The 26957-nt window shown below is 50.2% G+C and overlaps 1 protein-coding gene across 2 annotated transcripts in view; it reads left to right on the top strand.

The window, feature by feature from the left end:
- The window catches only part of FA2H (fatty acid 2-hydroxylase), a 64004-nt gene extending 43416 nt beyond the window's left edge, over positions 1-20588 (top strand). The window contains exons 3-7 of one of the 2 annotated variants that reach the window (XM_033219015.1): positions 5879-6021; positions 6944-7050; positions 14069-14241; positions 16647-16818; positions 19265-20588. In XM_033219015.1, coding sequence (XP_033074906.1) covers positions 5879-6021; positions 6944-7050; positions 14069-14241; positions 16647-16818; positions 19265-19344 — 675 coding nt within the window. In that variant the 3' untranslated portion in view covers positions 19345-20588. Of the gene's footprint in view, positions 1-5878; positions 6022-6943; positions 7051-14068; positions 14242-16565; positions 16819-19264 lie in introns of both variants that reach the window. The other variant, XM_033219014.1, reaches the window with a different exon arrangement.
- The last annotated feature ends 6369 nt before the right edge of the window (positions 20589-26957 follow it).

Here is a 26957-nt window from a genome sequence, read left to right as displayed (position 1 = left end):
GGAGTGTTCACAGAAGGGAGAGCGAGGCCTTCCTGGGATTCCTCCAGGGTGGTCCTTCAGCCCCAGAGTGAAGTGGGCACCTTCCCTGGGCACCCAGGAGGGCTTCCTTGTGGAGACACAGGATAGACTAGATACAGAGCTCGAGTGTGAGGCCCTCCATGGCCCCAGACAGGCAAGAGGCAGCTTGGGGCTGACTCTCGAGCACAAGTCCACCATGTGTGCAGGTGGCAGTACTTGTGTCTACCCAGGGAGTAACTGAAATCAAGTCAATCAAATGACAGACCCCTGTGCCGGGGCTGTTCCCACCACACCTGTAAACACATCTTCCACGGTCTAGCTCTGGTTTCCACACCAGCTCTGTGCTTTTGTTCTGTTTCCTGTACATCCAGGTGTGAGATCTAGGCTGAAGTCCCTGCTTATAGCTTATCTAGACATTTCTTCTTGTGGTTCAACTGAATTCAACATATGAATCCCATGCCATTTTCGGCTGGGCACAGTGGCTCACACCTGTAATCCCAGCACTTTGGGAGGCCGAGGCAAGATCACCTGAAGCCAGGAGTTCAAGACCAAACTGGCCAACATGGTGAAACCCCATCTCTACTAAAAATACAAAAAAAATTATCCAGATGTGGTGGTACACACCTGTAGTCCCAGCTACTCAGGAGGCTGAGGCAGGAGAATCACTTCAACCAGGGAAGCAGAGGTTGCGGTGAGCCGAGATCATGCCACTGCACTCCAGCCTGGGTGACAGAGTGAGACTCGATCTCAAAAAAAAAAAAGGAAAAAGAAAAAAAAAAGAAAAAGAATCATATGCCATTTTCTACTTGCTTCACAAAATAAAGACAAAATGGATCAATAAATTAAAATTTGCCCAAACCATTGCTAGGCTGAGAGAGGGACCCCCTGGCCATATCCCTGTCCTATAGCTGGAAAAGATCATAGTTCAAGATGGCTCAGTCTGTGTGAAGTGCACATGTGAATCACAGGATAGCAGGCTCTGTCATGTGTAGCATGCAAAAGTGGGACATAGAAAAACCAGGGGCGCTGGCCAGGCACAGTGGCTCATGCTTATAAGCCCAGCACTTTGGGAGGCTGAGGCAGGAGGATCAATTGAGCCCTTGAGCCCAGGAGTTCGAGACTAGCCTACTCAACATAGTGATACTCCGTCTCTAAAAAAAAAAATTAGCTGGGCATAGTGGTGTGAGCGTGTAGTCCCAGCTACTCGGGAAGCTGAGGTGGAAGGATCGCTTGAGCTTAGGAAGTTGATGCTGCAATGAGCCATAGCCATGCCACCACACTCTCACTTGGGCAACAGAGCAAGTCCCTGTCTCAGAAAAGGAAAGGACCAGGGGATTCATTTGAGAGAGATAGTCGTAAGTTACAGATGTATATTATTATCTTTAGAGCAACAACTGCAAGGAAAATACCAAAAGCATAGCTGAAAGGTCAATAGAGGAGATAGTATGGCATATTGTAAAATATTTCATTCAAACAAGACAAAGGAAGAACAGAGGAGACAAAGAGAAAATAGCAGCCAGGTGTGGTGGTGCCCACCTGTAATCCTAGCTACTCGGAAGGCTGAGGCGGGAGGAATATTTGATCTCCAGAGGTCAAGGCTGTAGTGAGCCCAGATCGTGCCACTGCACTCCAGCCTGGGTGACAGAGCAAGCACTGTCTCAAAAAAAAAAAAAAAAAGAAGGAAAGAATGAGAAAAGAAAACCAGAGTAGAGCTACGCCAACATTAAATTTAAATAGAGTTAGTGCTTCAATTAAAAGGCAGAGATGGCCAGGTGTGGTGGCTCACGCCTGTAATCCCAGCGCTTTGGGAGGCCGAGGCAGGTAGGATCACCTGAGGTCAGGAGTTCAAGACTATCCTGGCCAACACGGTGAAATCCCATCTCTACTAAAAATACCAAAAAAAGAAAAGAAAAAATAAATAGCCGGACGTGGTGGCAGGCACCTGTAATCCCAGCTACTCAGGAGGCTGAGGCAGGGAGAATTGCTTAAACCCGGGAGGCAGAAGTTGCAGTGAGCCGAGATGGCAACATTGCCATCTTGGCCTAGGCAAAAATAGTGAAACTCTTTCTCAAAAAAAAAAAAAAAAAATGGCAGAGATTGTCTGACTAGATTAAAGAAGGAGATCCAACTATATTCTGTCTGCAAGAGATGCACCTTAAATGTAAAGGCATACACAGGTTGAAAGGAAAAGTATGGGAAACCATGGATCCTGCGCACACCAAGCTTCAGGAAACCAACGTGATTCTATTACTACCCAAGCAGACTTCAGGACAAGGAGTATTTCCAGGGACCAAGATGGTTCTTTCCCAGTGGTAAAGGGGCCAACTCATCAAGCAGACATAAGTGGGCAACCTTGGGCAGATGACTCAGCCTCGGTTTCCCCATCTGCAAAATGACAATAGTTAGAATACTCACCTAGTTAGGGGTATGGCGAGGATCAAGTGACTGAACCTGTGTCAGGTGTTTAGAACCATGCTTGACACATAAGCAGGGCTCCGTGGGGACTAGCTCTGAGCGCGACTGCAGCTGGGACAAAGCCTCGCATTCTCGCCGTGACCCTGGCCCAACTTCTTCTAAGGTGGGGCTCCGCAGACTGCCGCGAGATAAGGTATAAACACAGGCCACCAGCTGGTTCCTCCAGTTCTTTTTCCTGGTAGTGGTGGTAGCGGTTGTGGTGGTGCAGGGTGTGTGTGTGTGTGTTTAGAGACCTAGGGCAGAGGACTGGAGGGAAGGAGACAGCACACTTCCAGTCACCCCACTTGCTGCTAGACTCAAGGGCTAAGGTCAAGGAGACTAGGGTCAGGAAGGGAGCAGCGACTAGGTGCAGTTTAAATGATTGCTTGATTTAGTTAGTGCCAGGGCGGGATGGCTCCAGGCTGACTTGGATTGTCTTCTAGCCTGAGAAGCAGGAGGTGAACCTCCCAACCCCCACCCCTGCCACAGGAAGGCAGCCAGTACCTGGGACCTGCCAAGTTCACATGGCAGAAGCCACAGCTTTCTTTGGGCCTTTCATCCTGGTGACAGGCACAGAGAGAAACCCAGTGGCCTTGCCTCCTTGCTCCCGGGACCCCCACACCCCTGCTCCCAGGCTGTGATGGCAAGACTAGCTCCACCTCCAGAGGAGCTGGGGGCACATGAGGGCCGGTTCCTGGAAGACCCCCTGGGGCTGCAGGCTTTGGTGAAGAGGCCTGTACAAGGATGAGATTGCAGCCAGGGTCAGGGGAAGGCGGGTTTCTGGAATCACTGATGGCTGTTTCATCCAGGCCTGCAAGCTCTTCCATGTGCAGCCCTTGCTCCTCTCCCTTCCTCTCCCTGCCTATGGTTCCCCCACTTCCCACCTGCAGTGACTGCCTGACTCTCCGTGCTGAAGATTGGCTGGGCATCCACCGCGGCACCCTCATCCTCAGTCCGATTGTGGGTGGCGGATTAGGGCCCACCAGCATCACAGATGAGCGCACTGAGGGGCCCCGAGAGGAAAAGATGCATGTCCAGGATCTCACAACTGGCCAAAGGCACAGCCAGGCTTTCATGGTGTTCCCCTCACTCCAGGTTCATTGTTCTTTACTGGATTGGTCCAGATTAACCTAGCACTGGCTTGTCAGAAATCCCCAAGGGCTTCCCCTTGCCTGGAGCTGAAACCTGCAAACTTTTCTGAGCTTGCATCCCTATGAGTAAAACTTTCTGCACACACTCTTCATTATGTGTCCATTTAAATTATTTCTAAAGTATTTGTTTGTGTTAATGTACTCTCATATTCTGTGTGTTAGAAAACATTGAAATGCCGTGTTAAGGTGAGATAAAGCCTGCGTAGTGACACACAATCTAAGCTACCCAAGAGGCTGAGGCAGGAGGATCGCTTGAACCCAGGAGTTCAAGTCCAGCCTGAGCAACATAGCAAGACCCACCTCTTAATAAAACAAAAAAGAGGCCGGGCATGGTGGCTCACGTCTGTAATCCCAGCACTTTGGGAGACCAAGGCGGTCGGATCACGAGGGTCAGGAGATCGAGACTATCTTGGCCAACATGGTGAGACCCTGTCTCTTCTAAAATATAAAAAATTAGCTGGGTAAGGTGGCATGTGCCTGTAATCCTAGCTACTGGGGAGGCTGAGGCAGGGGAATCACTTGAACCCGGGAGGCAGAGGTTGCAGTGAGCTGAGATCGCGCCACTGCACTCCAGCCTGGCGACAGAGTAAGACTCCGTCTCAAAAAATAAGATCGAGACCATCCTGGCCAACATGATGAAACCCCGTCTCTACTAAAAATACAAAACTCAGCTAGGCGTGGTGGCACATGCCTGTAGTCCCAGCTGCTCGGGAGGCTGAGGCAGGAGAATCACTTGAACGCGGGAGGCGGAGGTTGTAGTGAGCTGAGATTATGCCACTGCACTCCAGCCTGGCGACAGAGCAAGACTCTGTCTCAAAAAAAAAAAAAAAAAAAAAAAGGAAAAAAAAGAAAAAGAAAAAAGAGATAAATATATTACAAACACAAATAAATAGAAATAATAGAAATAGAAATAGGGTCGTTAATATTTTCTCCCTGCCTCTGCGGATTAACCTGTGAGTACCAATGGGGTACGTGTACATCCTTGCCTTGGAGACAACAGGCCTGGAGAATAAGCAACTCCTGGTGTGGTACAGGGTGTTCCATCCTCTGAGCCTTCAGCAGCTTTCCTCCTGCTGCCCACAGAGCACTGTTAAGGTGCCAGAAAGGCCACAACCATATTCAACTTTACATCTGTGCCCACACTCCCCGCTATCCCTTCCTCTCTCCCCCTTGTCAAATCCTCCATGTTGGTGAACTCCACCCCAAACCCCGGGTCTTCTGCAAAGCCCTCCTCACCTACCCTGACCCGGGCATTTGTACCAGCCATTCTGCCTCTGGATCTCAGCCTGCTTTGTGTCTCCACTAAACTATCCTTACTTGGCATGCCACATCTCACTGAGCACTTAATGCAGGTACCGTTATTATTTTTTTATTTTTGTAGAGATGGAGTCTCAAAATATTGCCCAGGCTGGTCTCGAACTACTGGTCTCAAGCCATTATCCTGGCTCAGTCTCCCAAAATGCAGAGTTTACAGGCATGAGCTATTGCAACCAACAATTACTTCCATTTTATAGCTGGGGAAACTGAGGCTCAAGGAGGTTAAGTGATTTTCCTAAAGTCACACAGTAAATGGCAAATGGATTTGTACTCAGGCCTGACTTCAGAGTCTAAGCACTAAGCTACATGAAATAAGGTTGGCCTCTTTCATTCCTGTTGATTATTCCCAGCACCTAGCATAAAAATAAATATATATATATAAAATATTAAATAAATTGCTGAATAAATGATTGAATGAATTAATTACCTAGGCCAACACCAAGAAGAAAGCCTGGGAAAAGAGCCCACTTCATTCCTGATACAAAATGTGTTGCCTCCTGTACCTCAAGAGTCCTGAGCAAGACTTTAAACTTCAGATGTGGCTGAATCTGGATGCTCAGATGTCATCACTGGGATTCTGTCTCTCTAGCTCTTGGTTTGGCTATCTTCTGTTCTGGTGGTGTCTTCAGGCAGGCTCTGCTAGTAAATCCAGGCTCATGCCCTGCCGATTTAGCACGTCCAACAGAAAGAGGGAGTGTCTGATGGCTCATCACACCAGCTTAGGTCACAAACCTTTACTGGATCCTATTGCTGTGGCTGGGGGCTGGGATGAGCAACTTGGTCAGTTCTTGATCACTGAAGCAGGAGGGTGGGTGGTCCCACGCAGATCACATGAGCTGAGGTAGGAGCGGGGGATTGGGACGCTGTAACGAGGAAATTAGAGAATGAATATGGGAAGACGTGAATATCAAATGTCCACTTGGCTTCATCTCTTGCAGGACCTGGTGGACTGGCGAAAGCCTCTCCTGTGGCAGGTGGGCCACTTGGGAGAGAAGTACGATGAGTGGGTTCACCAGCCGGTGACCAGGCCCATCCGCCTCTTCCACTCAGACCTCATTGAGGGTCTCTCTAAGACTGTCTGGTGAGCTCTTCCCTGAGCCTGTGGCAGGCTTCCCCTCTCTTCTGATGGTGCCAATCAGATATGGAAAGGGAAGGGGCAATTGGGTCCCTCCCCAGAGCCCAGGTCTATGCTGTAAAGCTCTCAGGGAGGGAGGAACACACAATGGGAATAATTCATCCCTATGCATGGTTTTGTCCACTGGGTGGGTCACAACCCAACATGTAGCCAGAAACTACGTTGAATGCCACCCCTGGTCTATTCCAGACTCTTATGAGGAGTTTCTTGCCCCCAGTGCACATGGAAACAATTTTGCCTGCAATTAGGTCCTCTGCCACAAGAGGTCAGCGTCTGTCTATTTGCATAGAGTCAGTAGCGCTGGGGACACAGTTCTTTTCTGCCAATAATTCATCTCAGAGACAGGAGGCAGATGGACTCACAGCCTCTCTCCTCTTTTCTCTTCCCCACTCCCTGTACCAGTGTCCCTTTGACCCCAGGTCTCCATAGGCATTCTGCATATGCTTTGGTGTCATCTTGTCCCCCCTCCAGTTGAGTTATGTTTCTCTAAGAAAGCTGGACCCTGCCGGGCACAGTGGCTCACGCCTGTAATCCCATCACTTTGGGAGGCCAAGGTGGGTGGATCACCTGAGGTCTGGAGTTCAAGCCCAGCCTGACAACATGGTGAAACGCCATCTCTACTAAAAATACAAAATTAGCTGGGTGTAGTGGCACATTCTTGTAATCTCAGCTACTTGGGAGGCTGAGGCAGGAGAATCACTTGAACCCAGGAGGCAGAGGTTGCAGTGAGCCAAGATCACGCCATTGCACTCCAGCCTGGGCAACAAGAGCAAAACTCCATCTCAAAAAAAAAAAAAAAAAGAAAGAAAGCTGGACCCTGTCAAGCTCCTGTACGTGTATCTCTCTCACCCTGACGGCCTTCCTACAGGTACAGTGTCCCCATCATCTGGGTGCCCCTGGTGCTGTACCTCAGCTGGTCTTACTACCGAACCTTTGCCCAGGGCAACGTCCGACTCTTCACATCATTTACAACAGGTAATGCCAGGTTCTTTCCTGACTTGCCCTGAGGATCCTAGAGGAAGGAGACCTCAGTGCTTTCCCTGGCCCAGAGTTTCTGAGAGCATAGAACCCCAAACCACATCACAGACATTTTTTGGTGAAGCCTCTCTGTAGAAATAGTCTTCCAAAGAAGAATTTTGTCAGACTCCCATCTACCCCCAAAATGGATACAAAACCCAACAACACATCAGCAAAAACTAAATGGAATCATCAGGTGGCATAGCAATAAAAAAAAAAGAGGGAGATAGAGAGTGCTCCTCGTTGAGTGTCACACCAAAAAATGCATGATCTGGGATTCTTTGCTAAGAAACTAAATGAAATCACTTTGTCAGGTGGCACAGCTGAGAGCTAGACTCAGACTGGCCTGTGAACCAAGCACAGATTAGCAGAGAACTTGGAAGAGAAAGATCTGAGAGTGTCCTAGAGTGTGTCCAAGGCAAAGGTTCAGGCAGCGGACCCCCAGACTGGGAGTAACAGCCCACTAACCTCTATGGGACACTTGCCATGTGCAGGGCCATGTGCTCTCCCAGGACTGCCTCATTTACCCCTCCCAGCAGCCCCATAAGAAGGGTCCTGTCATTGTCCCCTTTTAGAGCTGAGGAAATGGAGCCTCAGACATATCAAGGGAGTAGTTGAAGGTCATGTGGTGAGGATGTGGATACCAGGTGCGCCCCAGCTTCTAGCTGGGGGGCAGAGGATGAAAAGAGGTGCTAATATGGGGCAGTGTCTAAAGAGCCTATGAGACTGGGTCTTTCAGGATGACTGTGGGTTTAGGTATGGCCGCTGGGACAGCCAGCCCTGCAAGCGCCTTGCCTACGTTGGGCCTCCAGGTACATGCCACCTGCCCTGTGGTCTGTCTGTCCTGGCTCTGAGCTTCCTGAGCTGCCCTCACTCTGCCAGGGGCACCTCTTTTCCCCGCTGTCCGCAAGTCAAGTGCCTGAATGGTTGAGATGAGAGGGGCCACGGTCACGGCACCAGGAGCTTCATTTATCCACCTGAGCCAGGATGAGTCAGGGCTGAGCAAGTTGCAGGAAGTTCCCCCAGATCCAGCCCAGAGCTGCCCCTGGTCACCGAGGGTTACTGCAGGCATCTCTCGAGCCATGGTTGTCCTGTTCTGCCCACGCTGAATAGCTCAGGCACAGCACAGGGCTTGTTGCTCAGAAGTCCTGCTCGCTGAATCACCCACTGTCCGCCCGACACTCCCCTAACAATCACAAACAGTGGCAGGGCCGCCAGGGCTGGCAGCCAGAGGGGGAAGGGGACGCTGAAGCTTTGGCCCTGGTCCCTCTGCCGGATTCCTCCAGAGATGCCACTCAGTACCAGCTCCAGCCGGGTGGGCAGACAGGGGTGATGCTGGGGTGAGGGGGCGGGCAGAGGCTTGACCTATAGGAGAGGACTTTCCTGTGTGGCAGGGAGGATGATTTGAGGGCTCTGTCAGCCACACGGCCTCGGCAGAGAGCTAAAATGTGCCTGTCTTATAAAGGTCCAGTGTAGAGGGTTAGTAAGCCTGTGACTACGATGCCAGGGATGGGGGCATGAGAGATAAGTCTCCACGTGCCTCCCTCAGCCCCCAGCTTGTCATGCAAGGCACAAGCCGCAGGCAGAGAAAATAAGAGCCCACAAAGCAAGGCAAGGAGAGACTCGACGGGGTCCCAGTGCAGCTGCTGGACAAAGGACACACTGGAATCAATACAGAAGAGTCAGGGTGCCAAGAAGCAGTGGAAGCTGAACAGAGACACCAGTTCAAGGCTGACATTCCTAGATGCGCACATGAAAATGCTTTCAAAAGCCGGGGGGACAGGGGAGAGGGTGCAGCGCTGCATACTCAGGATGGCTCCAGAGCAGCTTCTGAGAGCATGTTAGAGCGAGCAGCATCCCGGAGAGGAGGGGCAGGCAGGCCTCTGGTGGGGTGGTGTGCAGGGCCCGACAGAGGCCAGGACCTGAGTCTGTGCCAGAGAGTGCTCCCATGTGTCCAGTCCTTTCCTTACCAATAAGAGAGCTAAGGCCGGGCACGGTGGCTCACACCTATGATCGCAGCACTTTGGGAGACCTAGGCGGGTGGATCACCTGAGGTCAGGAGTTTGAAACAAGCCTGGCCAACATGGTGAAACCCAGTCTCTACTAAAAATACAAAAATTAGCCAGGCATGGTGGCGCATACCTGTAGTCCCAGCTACTCAGGAGGCTGAGGCGGGAGAATCGTTTGAACCCGGGAGGCAGAGGTTGCAGTGAACCAAGATCGTGCCCCTGCATCCCAGCCTGGGTGACAGAGTGAGATTCCGTCTCAAAAAAAAAAAAAGAAAAAGAAAAAGAAAATATAATGTTAATGTTATTATATAATACGACATACATACTCATCATATAATCAGATATTCTGTTACCTCCATCCTAACTACAGTCCTCCAACATGGGTAGGGTGTTTGCCTGAGAAAACTGTAACACCTGGGTGGTGCCGAGCCAGGATTTGAATCCAGGTCTGCAAATCTAATGCCTGTGCTCTCTGCACTTCACCGAAGTGACCTGAAGGACCCCAGAGGTATCGGGGCTTCCCTGGAAGCAGGGTCTCCCACCAACCAGCCCAGCCCAGCTAAGACTCAGTGGGAGAGGGCTCACTTGAACCCGACTCCTTTGGTAATGTGTGGATGTCAGTAACCCCAGCCCCCCAGAAAGGAAACCCAGGAGGAGGTGGGCGGGAAGAAGGAGGAAGATGGCTGGCCTCATTTGGGAGGTGTTCAAGGTGGGGGCTATGGACAACCACATGGGGCTGTCCAGTAGGGAGTGGCCACCCAGGGTGGAGTTGGTGTAGAGCTTCGGTCGTCAGAACGTGGGAGAGGAAGGGATTGAGCTGAGAGGCAGAGGGTCCAGGCTTGGACCCTGGGGACAGAGGCAGAGTTTCCAAGATGGAGCCTGAGCAGGAGGATCCAGAGAAGAGGAGAAAAGCCAAGTGTGGCAGCAGGCAGAAGGTGGAGCTATGGATTCCGACCTTATTGCTCCCAGATCTTTGGAGAATTTGAGAAACTGTGGACACACTACAGAGAAAAAATGCCCATAGATGTACAATTTGATATATCAGCAAGTTCACAGACACCCTGTAATCCAACTTAGGACCCTTAGATATTCCTAAGCCTTAGGTTAAGTGCCTAGGCAGTTGCAGATTGAAGAAGAGAGTAGTGTTAATGTCATATGCCACAGCTAGGTTAGAGGTGGACTAAAAAAATTCCTTAGATTTGGCAAGAAAGACATCATGAATAGCCTTTGAAGTTCTGGTGGTTTGGGGCAGAAGACAGATTTTTTTTTTTTTTTTGAGATGGAGTTTCACTCTTATTGCCCATGCTGGAGTGCAATGGCACAATCTTGGCTCACCACAACCTCTGCCTCCTGGGTTCAAGCCATTCTCCTGCCTCAGCCTCCCAGGAAGCTGGGATTACAGGCACGCGCCACCACGGCCCAGCTAATTTTTGTATTTTTAGGGACGGGGTTTCACCATGTTGGTCAGGCTGGTCTCGAACTCCCGGCCTCAGCTGATCCGCCCACGTTGGCCTCCCAAAGTGCTACAATTACAGGCATGAGCCACTGCACCTGGCCCAGAAGACAGATTTTTTTAAGGACTTGACAAGCCGATGGGAAGTGGCAAAGTGGAGCCATGAGTCCAAACTACCTTTTTATTCTTTTTTCTTTTTGAGATATGGTCTTGCTCTGTCATCCAGGCTGGAGTGCAGTGGTGCAATCACAGCTCACTGCAGGCTTGAACTACTGGGCTCAAGTGGTCCCCCTGCCTCAGCCTCCTCAGTAGCTGGGACTACAGGCATAAGCCACCACTCACAGCTAATTTTTTTGCTTTTTGTTGAGGCAGGGTCTCACTGTGTTGCCCAGGTCGGCCTCAAACTCCTGGGCTCCAACGATCCTCCCACCTCAGCCTCTCAAAGTGCTGGGATTACAGACATGAGCCCCCATGTTCAGCCTAGCCTAGCTTTTTCGGAGCCTTGATGAAGAAGCGGCTGAGTCCATGATGGGAAAGTCTTGCCTCGCTCAGAAAGATGAGCAGAAGGGCCAGGAGAAAAGGAGAGACTGAAGGAGCCCAGAGCAGTCCCTTGGGAGGGAGGATGGGAGGAGGCGGCTGAGGGCTTTGCACCGCCGAACAGGGGGAGTCTGGCAAGTCATGGACTTTGGGCCTCCACGTCCTCACTCATGCAGGCAGTGCAGGGCTTCCCTTGTAAGGCTGTGGTGAGATGAAATAGGAAGTAATCCATGGAACACCCTTGAAGGGTGCCTGGCACACAGGAATCAGTGAGGACACATCTGCTGTTATTGTTGCTCTGAGCATCCAGCGCCCGCGTGCCGGTGCACGCCTCTGCCCTGAGAAGCAAGGGGGATGCACCAGGGTACCCGGCAGAATGTGGTGTGCTTGGAAGTTGGGGGGAGTATGTGGAGGCGATAGTTCATCCCCAACCCCAGGGCCTCTCTTCTCTGTGAAGTAGGAGGCTGGATGGAAGGAGAGGCGGTAAAGGGGAGTAGAGAATATCCAAGGGCAGTGGGGAGGGAGCTGAACTTGAAGATGCACAGGGATCATCCATCAGGCTGGGTCTAGGGTCTTATAGAGGTCAAAGGTGCCAGACCCACAGCCGTGTGACTCTCCGTGCTCAGCAGCGTGGGTATGGGTACAGAGAAAGGTTCCCGTGCTGACCCAGGGGTAAGGGTTCATGGGTGCAGGTGAGGGAGATGGAGTAGGGGTTAAAAGAGAATGACTAGGCCGAGTGTCGTGGCTCACGCCTGTAATCCCAGCATTCTGGGAGGCTGAGGTGGGTGGATCACTTGAGGTCAGGAGTTCGAGACCAGTCTGACCAACATGGTGAAACCCCGTCTCTACTAAAAATACAAAAATTAGCTGGACATGGTGGTGGGTGCCTATAATCCCAGCTACCTGGGAGGCTGAGGCAGGAGAATCACTTGAACCTGGGAGGCGGAAGTTGCAGTGAGCCGAGATCGTGCCATTGCACTCCAGCCTGGGTGACAAGCGAAACTCCGCCTCACAAAGAAAGAAAAAGAGAGAATGGCTAGCTTTGGAAAACAGTCTGGCTGTTCCTCAAAAGGTTAAACATAGAGTTATGATACAACTCAACAGTACCACTCCTGGGCTTGTACCCAAGAGAAAGGACAACATCTGTTCACACCGAAACTTCTACACGAATGTGCATAGCAGCACTATTCACCATTGCCAAGAGCTACCAACAGCTCAGGTGTCCCTCAACTAATGGATGGACAAATACATTTTGAATATCATTCAGCCTTAAAAAAGAATCGAGTTCTACTACATGCTACAACATGGGAGAACTTTCAATATATTTATTAGGAGAAGCCAGTCATAAAAGACCATACAGCCTATGATTCAATTGATGTGAAATGTCCAGAATAGGCAAATCCAACAAAAAGAAAGTAGACCTGTGGCTTCCTAGGGTTGGGAGGGTCTGAGAGAAAAGGAGAGTGGCTGCTAATGGGTACAGGAGTTTGGGGGGAAGTGATAAAAATGTTGTAAAATTGACTGGGGTGATGGTTTAACAACTCTGTGAATATACTAAAAAGCACTGATTTATATATTTTATTTGGATGAATTATATGGATGTGAATTAGATTTCAATAAAACTGTTATTTAAGAAGAGAGAAGATATGGCCAAAGCTATGGTTTGTGGAGAAAAGAGAGCTGAGAGGATAAGGATGGGCCGGGCACAGTGGCTCACGTCTGTAATCCCAGCAATTTGAGAGGCTAAAGTGGGCAGATCCCTTGGGGTCAGGAGTTCAAGACCAGCCTGAACAACATGGTGAAACCCAATCTCTACTAAAAATATAAAAATTAGCCAGGTGTGGTGGCACACACCTGTAATCCCAGCTACTCGGGAGAATCGCTTGAACCTGGGAGATGGAAGTTGCAGTGAGCTCAGATCACACCACTGCACTCCAGCCTAGGCAACAGAGCAAGACTCTATCTCAAAAAAAAAAAAAAAAAGGATGAGGATGAATATGGAGAAAACAGGAACGAGAGCTGAAATCTCCATGAGGTCAAAGAATGAATGAGGTGGAGGAAAGAGCTGAAAGCTGCTAGGACTGCAGGCTGTCTCCAGAGGGTGGGGGGAAACTTGTGCTTGAAGATGGTGCCCTGTCTCCAGTCTTCTCCTCTCCACCCAGGCTGATCATCTTCAGCGTTTTCACATCTTCCTCCTGTGCTATGATTTCAGGTCTCGTCTGTTGAGATCTCAGTGCTTGTTTTTTCTTGTCCTTCCTGCCCCACAGTCCCTGGTGGTTCACACTTTCCATCATTAACACCCTGAAGGCCGGGCACGGTGGCTCACTCCTGTTATCTCAGCACTTTGGGAGGCCAAGGCGAGAGAATTGTTTGAGTCCAGGAGTTTGAGACCAGCCTGGGCAACATAGCAAGATCTTGTCTCTACAAAAAATATAAAAAATAAAAATAAATTAAAAATTAGCTGGGTGCGGTGGCATGCACCCGTGATCCCAGCTACTTGAGAGGCTGAGGTGGAAGGATCGCTTGAGCCTAGGAAGGGGAGGCTGCAATAAGCTGCAATCACACCACTGCACTCCAGCACTCCAGTCTTCCAACCTGGGAGACAGATACCTTGTCTCAAAATAATAACAACACCGTGGCTCAGAGTGTCGTGTCCAATGTCCTTGGGGCAAGGTCACCCTTCCAGGTAAAGGCCCAGCCACAGCCACAGCTACTACTCCTCCCACAGCCTCTATAAAGAGGACATCAGGCCTCCAACCAGTGGCCCATCACTCCTGTAAAGGACCCCCAGACCCAGACCAGAGCCCTGCAGCCTCCTTTCCATTTTGACCCAAGGGCCCCAGCAGTATGGCCTGGCCCCGTAGCTGTCCAAGAGAGAGCAGCAGCTCCCAAGTTGATGGGGATAGTGAGGTGGGGACACGGAGCTACCAGGCTGCTGTGCACCCGTCCTCACCTCACTCTCCCCGCCACCCTGCAGAGTACGCGCTGGCAGTGCCCAAGTCCATGTTCCCTGGGCTCTTCATGCTGGGGATATTCCTCTGGAGCCTCGTAGAGTACCTCATCCACCGCTTCCTGTTCCACATGAAGCCCCCCAGCGACAGCTATTACCTCATCATGCTGCACTTCGTCATGCATGGCCAGCACCACAAGGTGAGTGGGGTGGGGTCCCAGCCCAGAACTAGCATGTGCAGCTCAAGGGGCCCTGCAGCCGGTGGCAGCTTCACGTGCTGTGGAGCCTCCTGGGAGTCTGGCTGTGGGTTGGGAGCGACAGGACGTTTGATGTGATTGACAGGGGCAGCTGGGTTGGGCATCCGAACCTGAGCCAGGCAGGGACAGGGTGGACCCCAGGCCCTCTGCACCTTGTTTATGCATCACCTTTAATCCTCGAAACAACTCATTCATTCATTCATTCATTCAGCAAATGCCCAGTGAGTGCCTCCTGTGTGCAAGACACTGTTCTAGACATCATTGAACAAAACAACAAAAAGCCTTGTCCTCCTGGAGCTTGTCCTGAAAACAGTCCTATGGTTCTCCCTGTTCCACAGAGCAGGAGACTGAGGCCTAGGGGAACGAAGGAACTTGCCCCAGGTCACATTTGGCACAGCCAGGATGTCGTACCCCATTCTGGGGATTCCAGAGTCTGTGCTCTCAATCACCCTTCCCCTGAGGCCCTTCAAGGACTCCACGACAGTCCCAGAAGCTGGCCCTAGAAGACAGGTCTGCCCAAAGGAAGCTGCCTCCCCCGTACCCCCCCACTGCCTCTCTGTCCCTGCACTGTGCTCCCTTGGCCCATCCCAGGCTATTCCCCGGCTGGTCTCCACATTCTATTCTCTGCTGGGCGTACATCACAGAAAATGTGGCAGATGTGATACTTTCAGGAGACCCGTTTACAACCTGATGTTGCTGAAACTGAACGTGGGTTTCATCTTGGTTTCCCAGCAGCAACTTAATCCGGTTCATCTCGATGAGCCAATTCAGGGTTTAATCGGCCACCTGAGAGTTCTCAGGGTGGTCGGCTGTGGTCCTCCCGGCCCTCCCCAGAGTTGATCTGCATCCTAGGGGGCTTTCCTAGGGGCCAGATTCGGGGTGGGTGCCCAGTCCTCAGGTATACTCTCAGAGGTAGCGCAGCCCGGGCCTGGCCTGTGTCCTCCAGCCTCACCTGGCCTCTGCTCTCCAGAGCTCACTGCATCTCTGCTGCGTCCCTTGCCCCGTTTGTGAAGCCTGTTCAGATCCACTGCCCCGTCAGCTGTCTTTCCCATCCACAGGTGACACAAGAACCTTCTGGGGACCTGCTTAGGCTATTCTGGGGCCCCAGGGGCTGTCTCAGGCTCGCTCTTCTGAGACATTTCCACCCCAGTCTGTCCAGTCCCCTGCTGCCACACCACGAGGACCCGAGGAGATCGTGTGGCCTGTAGCCACGTGGGCTCCAATCAGGAACGTGTTCTCAGACCCCCAAACCTATCCATCTAAGGATCCTGATCCAGCTGTGACGTGGAGCTGGCCCATGCCAGCTCGCAAGAGCACCTGTGCACATCCTTTCCTGTTTCCGTTCCAGTGATGCCACCTCGGCGCTTGAAAGCACCAGGGCAGGAGTTTTTACACCGCAGGAATTAGCAAACGCTACCAATCAGGGCTCTCCCTCCCTCCTTTTATTTACCCCTCCCTCGTCCCCCACCTCTCTCCCTTCCTCCTTTTCCTGAGAGCTGGTTTTCCAGCACACCACTGGTCCTGCTGTTCTGGGTCTGAAGGGAGGGAGGCCCACGCCAGCATCTCACTGTCGCTGTCACCTTCTTTCTCTCTCTCTCCTCCAGCCCAGAGAGGCTGCAGGATTCTCTTCTCAGAATCCTGACCAAGCCATAGCTAAGACCTCACCTCTATGCCAGGCCCTCGGCTTCTGAAGCTAAAGGGCCATGGTAAAGCAGTGTTCGCTGGTTCGCTGTGGCAACACCCTCTTGGAACAAAAAAGGCCTCCTGTTTGGACATGGGGGTGGGGAGGACACCTCTAGTGACACTTCAGGGTCATCCCACTGCAGAGGCTGCATTAACCTCAGCCGCCCTCAGTGCCTTGCTCACCCAGACAACATCAGGCCTCAGTCTAGGTGCCTTCTCCAGAATGCCCCTCTAGCCAGGGGCGTGGCATTTAGGGATGGGATACCTGTCTAGCACCTGACAAATTCCAGAGTCACAGTGGCCTCTAGAGCATGAGATGGGTGCTGAGCTGCCAGCACACCCCGCCCATCCTGCCCATCCCATGTTCCCCTGCAATCTGCCAGGTCCCTGCCTGGCTCACAAATGGGGAGTAAGACAATCTCACCACGTCTGGCCCGCCCTCCCCAGAGCCACCAAAAGTGCCAAGCCTATGCAGTGGAATGTCTGGGCCACTCTGTCCCTGTCCTCTGCAGGGAGCGGCCCAAGCTTGGCCAGCTGCCAAGGCCCCTGGCTGCCTCCTGACGCCCAAGCCTCTCCATCTGCAGGCACCCTTCGACGGCTCCCGCCTGGTCTTCCCCCCTGTGCCAGCCTCCCTGGTGATCGGCGTCTTCTACTTGTGCCTGCAGCTCATCCTGCCCGAGGCGGTGGGAGGCACTGTGTTTGCGGGGGGCCTCCTGGGCTATGTCCTCTATGACATGACCCATTACTACCTGCACTTTGGCTCGCCGCACAGGGGCTCCTACCTGTACAACCTGAAGGCCCACCACGTCAAGCACCACTTTGCACATCAGAAGTCAGGTGAGGACAGGCCTGGGTTTCCCAGTTCCCTGTGTGTGTTCATTGATTTATTTGCCAACTACCATTGAGCTCCTGGGAACGGCGAGGCACCGTTCCGTGTACTGGGCATATACAGAGGGTTCCTTCTACCCTCTTCCCTGGTGCAGACAGCTGTGCAGAGACAGGCAAGGATATCAATAAATGGCAAAGATTTCAAACTGAGATAAATGCCATAAAGAAAATAAAGGGGCCGGGCGCTGTGGCTCACACCTGTAATCCCAGCCAAGGGGATTGGGAGGCTGAGGCAGGTGGATCACTTGAGGTCAGGAGTTTGGGACCAGCCTGGCCAACGTGGTGAAACCTGTCTCCACTAAAAATATGAAAATTAGCGGGATGTGGTGCCCACCTGTAATCTCAGCTACTTGGGAGGCTGAGGGATGAGAATAGCTTGAATCCAGGAGGCAGAGGCTACAGTGAGCTAAGATTGCACCACTGCACTCCAGGCTGGGTGACAGAGCAAGGCTCTGTCTTAAAAAAAAAAGAAGAAGAAGAAGAAGAAGAAAATAAGGTGATGGAGTATCACATAGGTAGTGGGAGGGGTCCAGCGATTTCCACTGAACTATTATGTGGGCCACATAAGTGATTTTAAATTTTCTAGTGGGCACACTAAGACATGAAAATAAACATGAAAAGAATTTTAATAACATTTACTTAACCCAATATAAGCAAATTATTATTTCAACATGTAATCAACATTAAAAAATCATCAATGGCTGGGCACAGGGGCTCAGGCCTATAATCCCAGCACTACGGGAGGCTGAGGCAGGGGATTGCTTGAAGCCAGGAGTTCCAGACCAGTCTGGGAAACACAGCAAGACCTTGTCTCTACCTAAACAATTTTTAATTATCCGGGTGTGATGATGTGCACCTGTAATCTCAGCTACCTAGAAGGCCGACGCAAGAGGATCATTTGAGCCCAGGAGTTTGAGGCAGCAATGAGCTATGATTATGCTACCACACCCCAGCCTAGGTGACAGAGCGAGACCCTTTTTGTAAAGTCTCTTTTTCAAAAAAAGTCATTAGCAACTCTTATACTATGTCTTTGAAATCTAAGGTGTATTTTGCACTTACAGCACATCTCAATTCAGATGCTAAAGTTTCACTGGAAATACTAGATCCATATCAATTCAGATACTAAAGTTTCATTGGAAATATTAGATCCGTATCTAGATTTTATAAATTTGCAAACAGTAGTTCACATAGGTAAGTTGCTCCAAACATGCTTAAAAATTGTCCAGTAACACACTTTAGGAGGCCGAGGTGGGCGGATCACCTGAGGTCAGGAGTTCAGGGCCAGCCTGGCCAACATGGTGAAACCCCCCTCTCTACTAAAAATACAAAAAGTTAGCTGGATGTGGTGGTGCGCACCTGTAATCCCAGCTACTCAGGAGGCTGAGGAAGGAGAATCTCTTGGACCCAGGAGGCGGAGGTTGCAGTGAGCCAAGATCATGCCACTGCACTCCAGCCTGGGCAATAAGAGTGAAATTCCATCTCAAAAATAAATAAATAGACCGGGCGCGGTGGCTCAAGCCTGTAATCCCAGCACTTTGGGAGGCCGAGACGGGCAGATCACGAGGTCAGGAGATCGAGACCATCCTAGCTAACACGGTGAAACCCCATCTCTACTAAAAAAAATACTAAAAAACTAGCCGGGCGAGGTGGCGGGCACCTGTAGTCCCAGCTACTCAGGAGGCTGAGGCAGGAGAATGGCGTAAACCCGGGAGGCAGAGCTTGCAGTGAGCTGAGATCCAGCCACTGCGCTCCAGCCTGGGTGACAGAGTGAGACTCCGTCTCAAATAAATAAATAAACAAACAACAAACAAATAAATAAAAATTTAAAAATTCCAGTAACTGAATCAAGCATCAGTTTTTACACTGACATATTAATTCATCAGAATTAAATGAAGTTAGAAATTCAGTTTCTCTGGAGCTCTAGCCACATTTCTAGTGCTCAGTAGCCACGCGTGGCTAGGGGCTAGTTGGACAGCAGAGGGATTAAATAGTCCAGGTGTCATTGCAGAGGTGCCATTAGAGCTGAGACCCTAATGAAGAGAAACCAGCATCTAGCATCCCAGGAGTGACTGGTGCAAAGCCCTGAGGCAGGAATGAACTTGGTCGACGAGGAAGGGGAAGAAGATGGAGGTGGGGGGTGGGAGGGGGCCAGGTAACCTAGAAACGCAGGCCAGGTAAGGAATTGGGGTTTATTCCAGCTTCATGCTGGAGACAATAAAAAACACAGGTTCCCCGCCCTTGACTTCTGCCGGGATGACCTTGGGGGTTGGGAAGGCCAAGGGGACAGATATTGACATTGTCTCCACTTATTATCCCTACCCTGGCACCCTTCCCAAGCCAGTGCACGCCTGCTCCTTCAATGCCTCATCTTCTCCCCTTTTGTCTCCCTCTCTAGGATTTGGCATCAGCACTAAATTGTGGGATTACTGTTTCCACACCCTCATTCCAGAGAAACCCCACCTGAAGACGCAGTGACAACTCCCACCCGCTCCGTCCTGCCCTCAGCCCGGCCCTGGCCCTTTCCCGACCCCCACCCGCCATCCACACCCCACTAAGAAGGTTGACTTGGCCAGTCGGGATGGGTTCTGTCCAGCCCTGCAGCCTAGTGGAAGGTGCCGAGGGGGCCCTGAGGTAGGACCGCCCTCCTGACCCCTAGCAGGAGGGTCACATCCACTTGGTGGCCAGGTGGCCCTTGGTGACCCTCTTCTTCCTGGAGCATCCCTGCCTAGAGCTCAGCCCACAGGACTGCTTCCGGACCCGGCCAAGGTAGCAGCCTCAAGGGGAAATGAAGAAAACTGACTCCTCGTGGCCACCTGTGTCACCCTTGTGCCTTAGCGTCATGGACTGCCTAGGAGCTGCCTGCACGGCACAGCTCTGCGTTCATAGTCAGGAGTGGGTCTGTGGGACCTGTGGGCCCTGTCCTCCCTGCTGTCCTTTCTGGAGGCGTTGGTGGCTCTGAGGTGGACAAAGAGCTCTCGCAAGAAGAGACAGCATGATGCCTCCCACAGTCCACCCCAGACCCTGGGGCAGCCCCTCTGGCCCTGCCAGCTGCCTGTGCCATTGGGCCCAGGGTGGCTGGCAGGAGTCCCAGCTGCTTTCTTTAGGACCTGGCAACTTCTTTAGCCGTCCCTCTCCTGCCTCCAGAATCACAGCCCTTCTCCCCAAGGGAGGCTGAGGAGCCTTCTCCACTGGTGGCAGCCCTACCCCGTCCCCAGCCATTCTTGGCCTCCGCCCTGCACAGGTGGGCTTGGCCCCCCACTCGGGCCTCCCCAGAAGTAGCCTCCCCTCAGTGCCTCGCCTCCCCCTGCCTCCCAGCCTCCGCAGATGAGGTTCCTGCCCCTTCCTCCTCATAACCAAAACCCTCACTGCTCCCAGGACGGTCTTATTTATAAACCAGACACATGTTCTTAGTCTGGTCCCAGACCAAGGAGCTGGTCAGACAGCCCTTTCTAATCCTACATGTTGAGTTTATGTAAAAAACATTGTTTCCTCCTGTTTTTGGTTCCTTTCTCACCCACAAACCATTACTACTTGAAACTTAAAAAAAAAACTCGCCGTGTGTAAAGGCTAAATAGAGAAGCAGTTTGACAAACCTTGTGATTTGTACTGTTTACTGCAGAGCTATTTAAAGATTTTGGAATAAATATACAAAACTACAGTTGTGAAATAAAAAATTGTATATTTTGAAAAATAAAACACTGAAAAGAAACCAACAAAAATGAGTTGTTCATCAGACTCCCTCGTGGTTGGGAAGGGGCAGTGGTGTGGGGAGGGGTGGAGGGGCAGGGGTCGGTCCCCAGGGAGGGAGATTTTAGCCCTGACCAGGGTGGGTAGAATTGCTGGGGCATGGTGATGATTAAAAGCTGACCAACTCTCAGCTGGGCGCGATGGCGCCTGACTGTAATCCCAACACTTTGGGAGGCCAAGGGGGAGGATCGTTTGAGGCCAGGTGTTCAAGACGAACCTGCCCAACGTAGCAAAACTCCATATCTAAAAAGAAAAGAAAACAAGACAAAATAAAACAAAAGAAAAAAGCTGACTACTCTTATTCTCTCACTCAGCTTTATTCTGTTTCTAAATTCTCTGCAGATAGCATCTCCTCTTATTGCTTGCACCTGGGATGCATTGTGCCACAAACCACTTTGATCTGCCGCTGGGGAGGGACCTCTTCTGGAGTTTAACCCCAACTGAGCTTCTAGTTGACGTTCCTAAAATAGAGAAAAAGGCTCCAGCAACAATTCCCCATAGTGGGAACTAGAACCTCAGGCAGCTCAGTCTTGGTGAAACTGTTGCTTGTCTTTTTCTGCTGCCCTCTCAGAACCACCTAGGCAGCTGTCAAAGTGTAGCTCCAAGGCCTTGCATTCAGGGTCTAGTTCAGTAGGTCCAAGGGGGTTGGCCGTGGACTCGCCTGTCTGAGGACACAGAAGTGGAACAAGCTGATGTTGGGGAGGCTCAGGAAGGATGCCCCAAACTGTGTTGTGTCTCCCTGCTCTGGCCTAATAGGGGCAGCTTTATGCCTGCAGCTCCCAGCCTGAAGATAAGTAGGACCTGTCCGGAGCCACCCACACTGGAGTCCCTGAAGCCTGTCCCTGGAACCCAGACGGTCCAAGCAGCAGAACTCATAACCTTCATTTACTGATGGAGCTGAGCAGCTCACCCTGGAGCATCACACCCAGGAGGAGGGAAGCAGAACACGAACACAGGCGGAGTCCACGAGTGTAAACACACATGGCCACAGCGGCAGAAAAAGCCTAAGGTGAGCAAGATTTAGAAAAAAAAAAAATTGAAAATTTTATTTAAGAAGAGTAAAGCCAGGCGCAGTAGCTCACACCTATAATACTAGCATTTTGGGAGGCCGAGGCAAATGGATCACTTGAGGTCAGCAGTTCGAGACCAGCCTGGCCAACATGGTGAAACCCCATCACTACTAAAATACAAAAATTAGGCGGGCGTGGTGGCAGGCACCTGTAATCCCAGCTACTCAAGAGACAGAGGCAGGAGAATTGCTTGAACCCAGGAGGCAGAGGTTGCAGTGAGCTGAGATTGTGCCACTGCACTCCAGCCTGGGTGGCAGAGAAAGACTCCATCTCAAAAAAAAAAAAAAACAAACAAAAAACACCACCACCACCAAAAATAAAAAACAGTGAAACAGACCAGACATGGAGGCTTATGCCTATAATCCCAACACTTTAGGAGGCCACGGCAGGCAGATTGCTTTAGCTCAGGAATTTGAGACCAGCCTGAGCAACATAGTGAGACCCCATCTCTACAAAAAATAAGGAAAATTACCTGAGTGTGGTAGTGCACACCTGTAGTCCCAGCTGCTTGGAAGACTGAGGTGGGAGGATCACCTCCTGAGCCCAGGAGGTTGAGGCTGCAGTGAGCTGTGATCACACCACTGCATTCCAGCCTGGGCAAGAGAGTGAGACCCTGTCTCAAAAGAAAAAAAGGGAGTAAAACAAAACTAAAAAGAAAGGCCAAAAAATAAATGAGTTTATAGCATGGTAACGAGAAGAGTTAGAAAAAAAGTGACAACATGAAACCAAGCCCACCTATTAATCGAAAGTCTAATTGGTGAAAATCTGACAGATTCTCCCAGAGCCCCCCATTGCGCCGCTGTAACTGTCCAGTGGGTTTGGGAGTATCCACAAGGCCTTTTGGAGAGAGAGTAAGTCCCACCTCACAGGCACTTGAGAGTGTAGAGGGGTCATTGCCTGCATTTTCTTTCTTTCTTTTTTTTTTTTTTTTTTGAGACGGAGTCTCGCTCTGTTGCCCAGGCTGGAGTGCAGTGGCGTGATCTCAGCTCACTGCAACCTCCGCCTCTTGGGTTCATGCCATTCTGCTGCCTCAGTCTGCTGAGTAAATGGGACTATAGGTGCGCACCACCACGCCTGACAATTTTTGTACTTTTAGTAGAGATGGGGTTTCACCATGTTGCACAGGCTGGTCTCAAACTCCTGAAATCAGGCAATCCTCCCACCTCAGCCTCCCAAAGTGCTTGGATTACAGGCATGAGCCCCCGCACCCAGCCATATTGCCTGCGTTTTCACAGCAGGGCAAAATACAGGAAGGCTACGAGGCCCACAATCCCCAAGCAGTTAGCGCTCACGGAGCAGCCCCCACCTCAGTGAGCATCTGGGGGAGCTGGAGGATTTTGCCATCAAGTGTAAGAGTCAAAGATTAGATGTTAGAGCAAGCACAGGATATTATCAAAATGCCAACACATCTAGCCTAATGGGAAAAGCCTGGACCTGTGATGTGGGATTGTGTTTATCCTGTAGTGGGAGAGACACCAAACCAAAAAAGTTTTATGTTTGCTCAGGGAGGGGGCTATTGATTTATTTATAGAGAGAGGGTCTCATTCTGTTGCCCACGCTAGGGTGCAGTGGCATGATCATAGCTTACTGCAGTCTTGACCTCCCACACTCAAGAGATCCTCCTACCTCAGCCTCCCAAACAGCTGGGACTGCAGGCATGTGCCATCGTACCCAGCTAATTTTTAAACTTTTACAAGTAGAGACAGGGTCTCTCTATGTTACCCAGGCTGATCTCGAACTCCTGGGCTCAAGCCATCCTCCCAGCTTAGCCTCCCAAAGTGCTGTGATTACCAGCATGAGCCACAATGCCCAGCCAAGAGGGCCATTTAAATTCTGATCAGCATAAAGTAAATCTGCAGGTTGACTGACCCCCAGTGGCCCTACAAATTTGCCTCACCTGATTCTCCAGGGATAACCCAGCTACCACGGCCAGGAACAGACCAAAAAATAGCCATCATATTTGTTTCTGGTATTGTGTTTGTATTTCCAGGCATGCTGTCTTTGAAGGTTCCTTAGTTGATCCGAAGAACTGCCCTCTTAATTCTGCTCTGTTCCACTCCCCCGGTGGCGCTGACCTCTGACCTCTGCCTTTGAACTCTTTGTGATTTTTTATTGTGCCCAGCACAATGACCAACTTGTAACAGAGCCCAATAAATGCTCGTCTTGTCTCCAGATCTCAGACGGTAACAGCAACTGGGCCTTGCCTCTCCACCTGTTCCCGGCCTCTGCTGCCCTCTGGTGGCAGCATGCAGCCCTACCCCATCATTACTGCCCTGGCGGGGACTATTTTAGAAGCAGGTGTCTGTGATTTCAAAACTCTACGGGGACTATTTTGGAAGCAGGTATCTGTGATTTCAAAACTCTAGTCTTTCCCACTTTACCCATTCTGTTGACTTACATTCTTGACTCATCTGCCATTTTTGAGAGGAAGTTGTAACTATGTATATGAATAGTTCTAACTTTCTAAAAAACCATAATGGTTGCAAAATTTCTGCTGGAGTTTTCTTTATTGTTAGGTGTTTTGCCCAAAGACCACACCAGGTTCCAATGAATAAATGTTATATGTAAAGAATGCTACAAGATGAATGTAAAGTTAGGAAAATTCCAGGATTCTCATCTCATAAGTCTCTGTCCCATCCCAGCTACCTATAGTGGGGAGGAAGAAATTTAAAAGAGGAAAAAATATTTTGTTCTGGCAAAAGCAGTGGGGTTACATCTTCTTTTAGGTTCCCTAAAAATGGGACTACAGGCGCGATGGCTTGCACCAGCACTTTGTGAGGCCGAGGCGGGCAGATCACCTGAGGTCGGGAGTTCGAGACCAGCCTGATCAACATGGAGAAACCCCGTCTCTACTAAAGATACAAAATTAGCCGGGTGTGGTGTCATGCCTGTAATCCCAGCTACTTGAGAGGCTGAGGCAGGAGAATCTCTTGAACCCGGGAGGTGGAGGTTGCGGTGAGCCGAGATCGCGCCACTGCACTCCAGCCTGGGCAACAAGAGCGAAACTCCATCTCAAAAAATAAACAATAACAACAAAAAAATCAAAACCTAAAACAAGTACATGGACGCAGGCAGTCTATTTGGGAGGTGATTGCAGAAATAAAGAGCGAGAACCAGGGAGGTCTAGAAAGGGAGAAGTTGGAGGAGCAGTGTAAAGTTGAGTATGTGGGGTTCTCCTACAGATTCTGTAAGGGCATCTTGAGAAGCATAGAGAAAACGTGTCAGAACGGTCCAACAGGACAGGAGGCTGGAGCATTTATCACCAGCTTCCACTCCTGTGGGTGAGGACTGTGTTCAGGGACATTGATTCACCCTCACTTAGGGACTTCCCTGCCGTGCAAGCCAAGCAGATGCTGGCTTTGGCAAAAGTCCTTGGACAAAAGCAGGGAGAAGAGGTATGCATTGGCAGTGGGATTCTATCAGCACGAGTTGAATATGAGCTTGCTAGGCCGGAACTAGCCACTGGAACTGTGGCTGAAATCAAAGCTGAGACAGAGTTCACACAGAACCTTCCACCGCAATTGAGGCTAAGACCAGAGGTAGACAGAGGGGACATGATGAGGAGGAGCAGATGTGTTCGCTACAGACCCCAAAGGGTTATATCCTCAATGTAAGAGTGAACCAAGAGGAAACCCACCTCCCCAGGGCACTGCAAGTGAAATCTCCTGCATGGAGTGGGTAAAGGCTGAGGATGCAGAGCCACAAGGAGAGTCCTCACTGAGGTCTGAAGCCTGAATTCGTGCAAACTGTGTGATCTGAAACACCTCAAGCCAAAATTGTAATGTGAAATAGCCCGGTTGGTGGAGCCACAAGGCTCTCAGAGGAAGCAATTAAAATTGTTTTATGGAAAAATGTATCTTCAAATCAGGCCTCAAAAAATTCTCACAGGTAAAATTCCAAGGACTGGCCAGGCATGGTGGCTCACACTTGTAATCCCAGCACTTTAGGAGGCCTAGGTGGGCGGATCACAAGGTCAGGAGATCGAGACCAACCTGGCCAATATGGTGAAACCCCATCTCTACTAAAAATATAAAAAGTAGCCAGGCATGGTGGTGCATGCCTGTAGTCCCAGCTACTTGGGAGGCTGAGGTGGGAGAACTGCTTGAACCTGGAAGGCGGAGGCTACAGTGAGCCAAGATTGCGCCAATGTGCTCTAATCTGGGTGACAGAGTGAGGTCTTGAAAAAATAAATAAAATAGGCTGGGCGCAGTGGCTCAAGCCTGTAATCCCAGCACTTTGGGAGGCCGAGGCAGGCGGATCACGAGGTCAGGAGATCGAGACCATCCTGGCTAACACGGTGAAACCCCGTCTCTACTAAAAATACAAAAAATTAGCCGGGCGTGGTGGCAGGTGCCTGTAGTCCCAGCTACTCGGGAGGCTGAGGCAGGAGAATGGCCTGAACCCAGGAAGCGGAGCTTGCAGTGAGCCAATATTGAGCCACTGCACTCCAGCCTGGGCGACAGAGCTAGACTCTGTCTCAAAAACTAACTAAATAAATAAATAAAATAAATAACTTAGGTAAATGTAATAGGATAAATGTCTATAAATGAACTTTTCAAGTAATTTGAAATTTTTAAGTTACGTTACATTAAATAAAATAATAGATATTCGTTAAATGTCTGGGTCAATTTGTTTCATTAAAAACTAATATTTTTAATGAAATACAAGAACACACCTGTATTTATATTCAGTAATTTGGTTCATTTAAAAATATTATTTTAAAATAATATTCAATTTAATTGATTACTCAATTTAATTGAATATTAAATATTAATTAATTAATATTAAATAATAAGTAAAATATTATTTTAATGAACCAAATTACTGACTATAAATACAAGTGTGTTCTTTGATGCTTACATTTTGTAAAATATTATATTTATTGGGTCTATTAATACATGCAAAAATTTTATTATGGAAAAACATGTTTTTAAAAATTATGAAATGGCAGCCAGGAGGACTACTTGAAGCCAGTTCAAGACCAGCCTGGACAACATAGCAAGACCCTTTCTCTATGAAAAAAATGTAGAAATTAGCCAGGTGTAGTGGTACACCACCTGTAGTCTTAGCTATTTCAGAGGCTGACGCAAGAGGGTCACTTGAGCCCAGGAGTTTGAGGGTGCAGTGAGCTACGATCACACCACTGCACTCCAGCCTGGGCAATAGAGCAAGACCTTGCATGGGATAGTAACTCTTTCCTTCAACCTTTTCATCAACTCTTGTAACTTTTTCTCTCCAATTCTGACTGCCCTGATGACGTGACACTGAAAT

Source organism: Trachypithecus francoisi, unplaced genomic scaffold, assembly GCF_009764315.1.
Source record: "Trachypithecus francoisi isolate TF-2019V2 unplaced genomic scaffold, Tfra_2.0 Lachesis_group10, whole genome shotgun sequence".
Taxonomy (NCBI): Eukaryota; Metazoa; Chordata; class Mammalia; order Primates; family Cercopithecidae; genus Trachypithecus; species Trachypithecus francoisi.
This window is presented reverse-complemented; position numbering and strand designations above follow the sequence as displayed.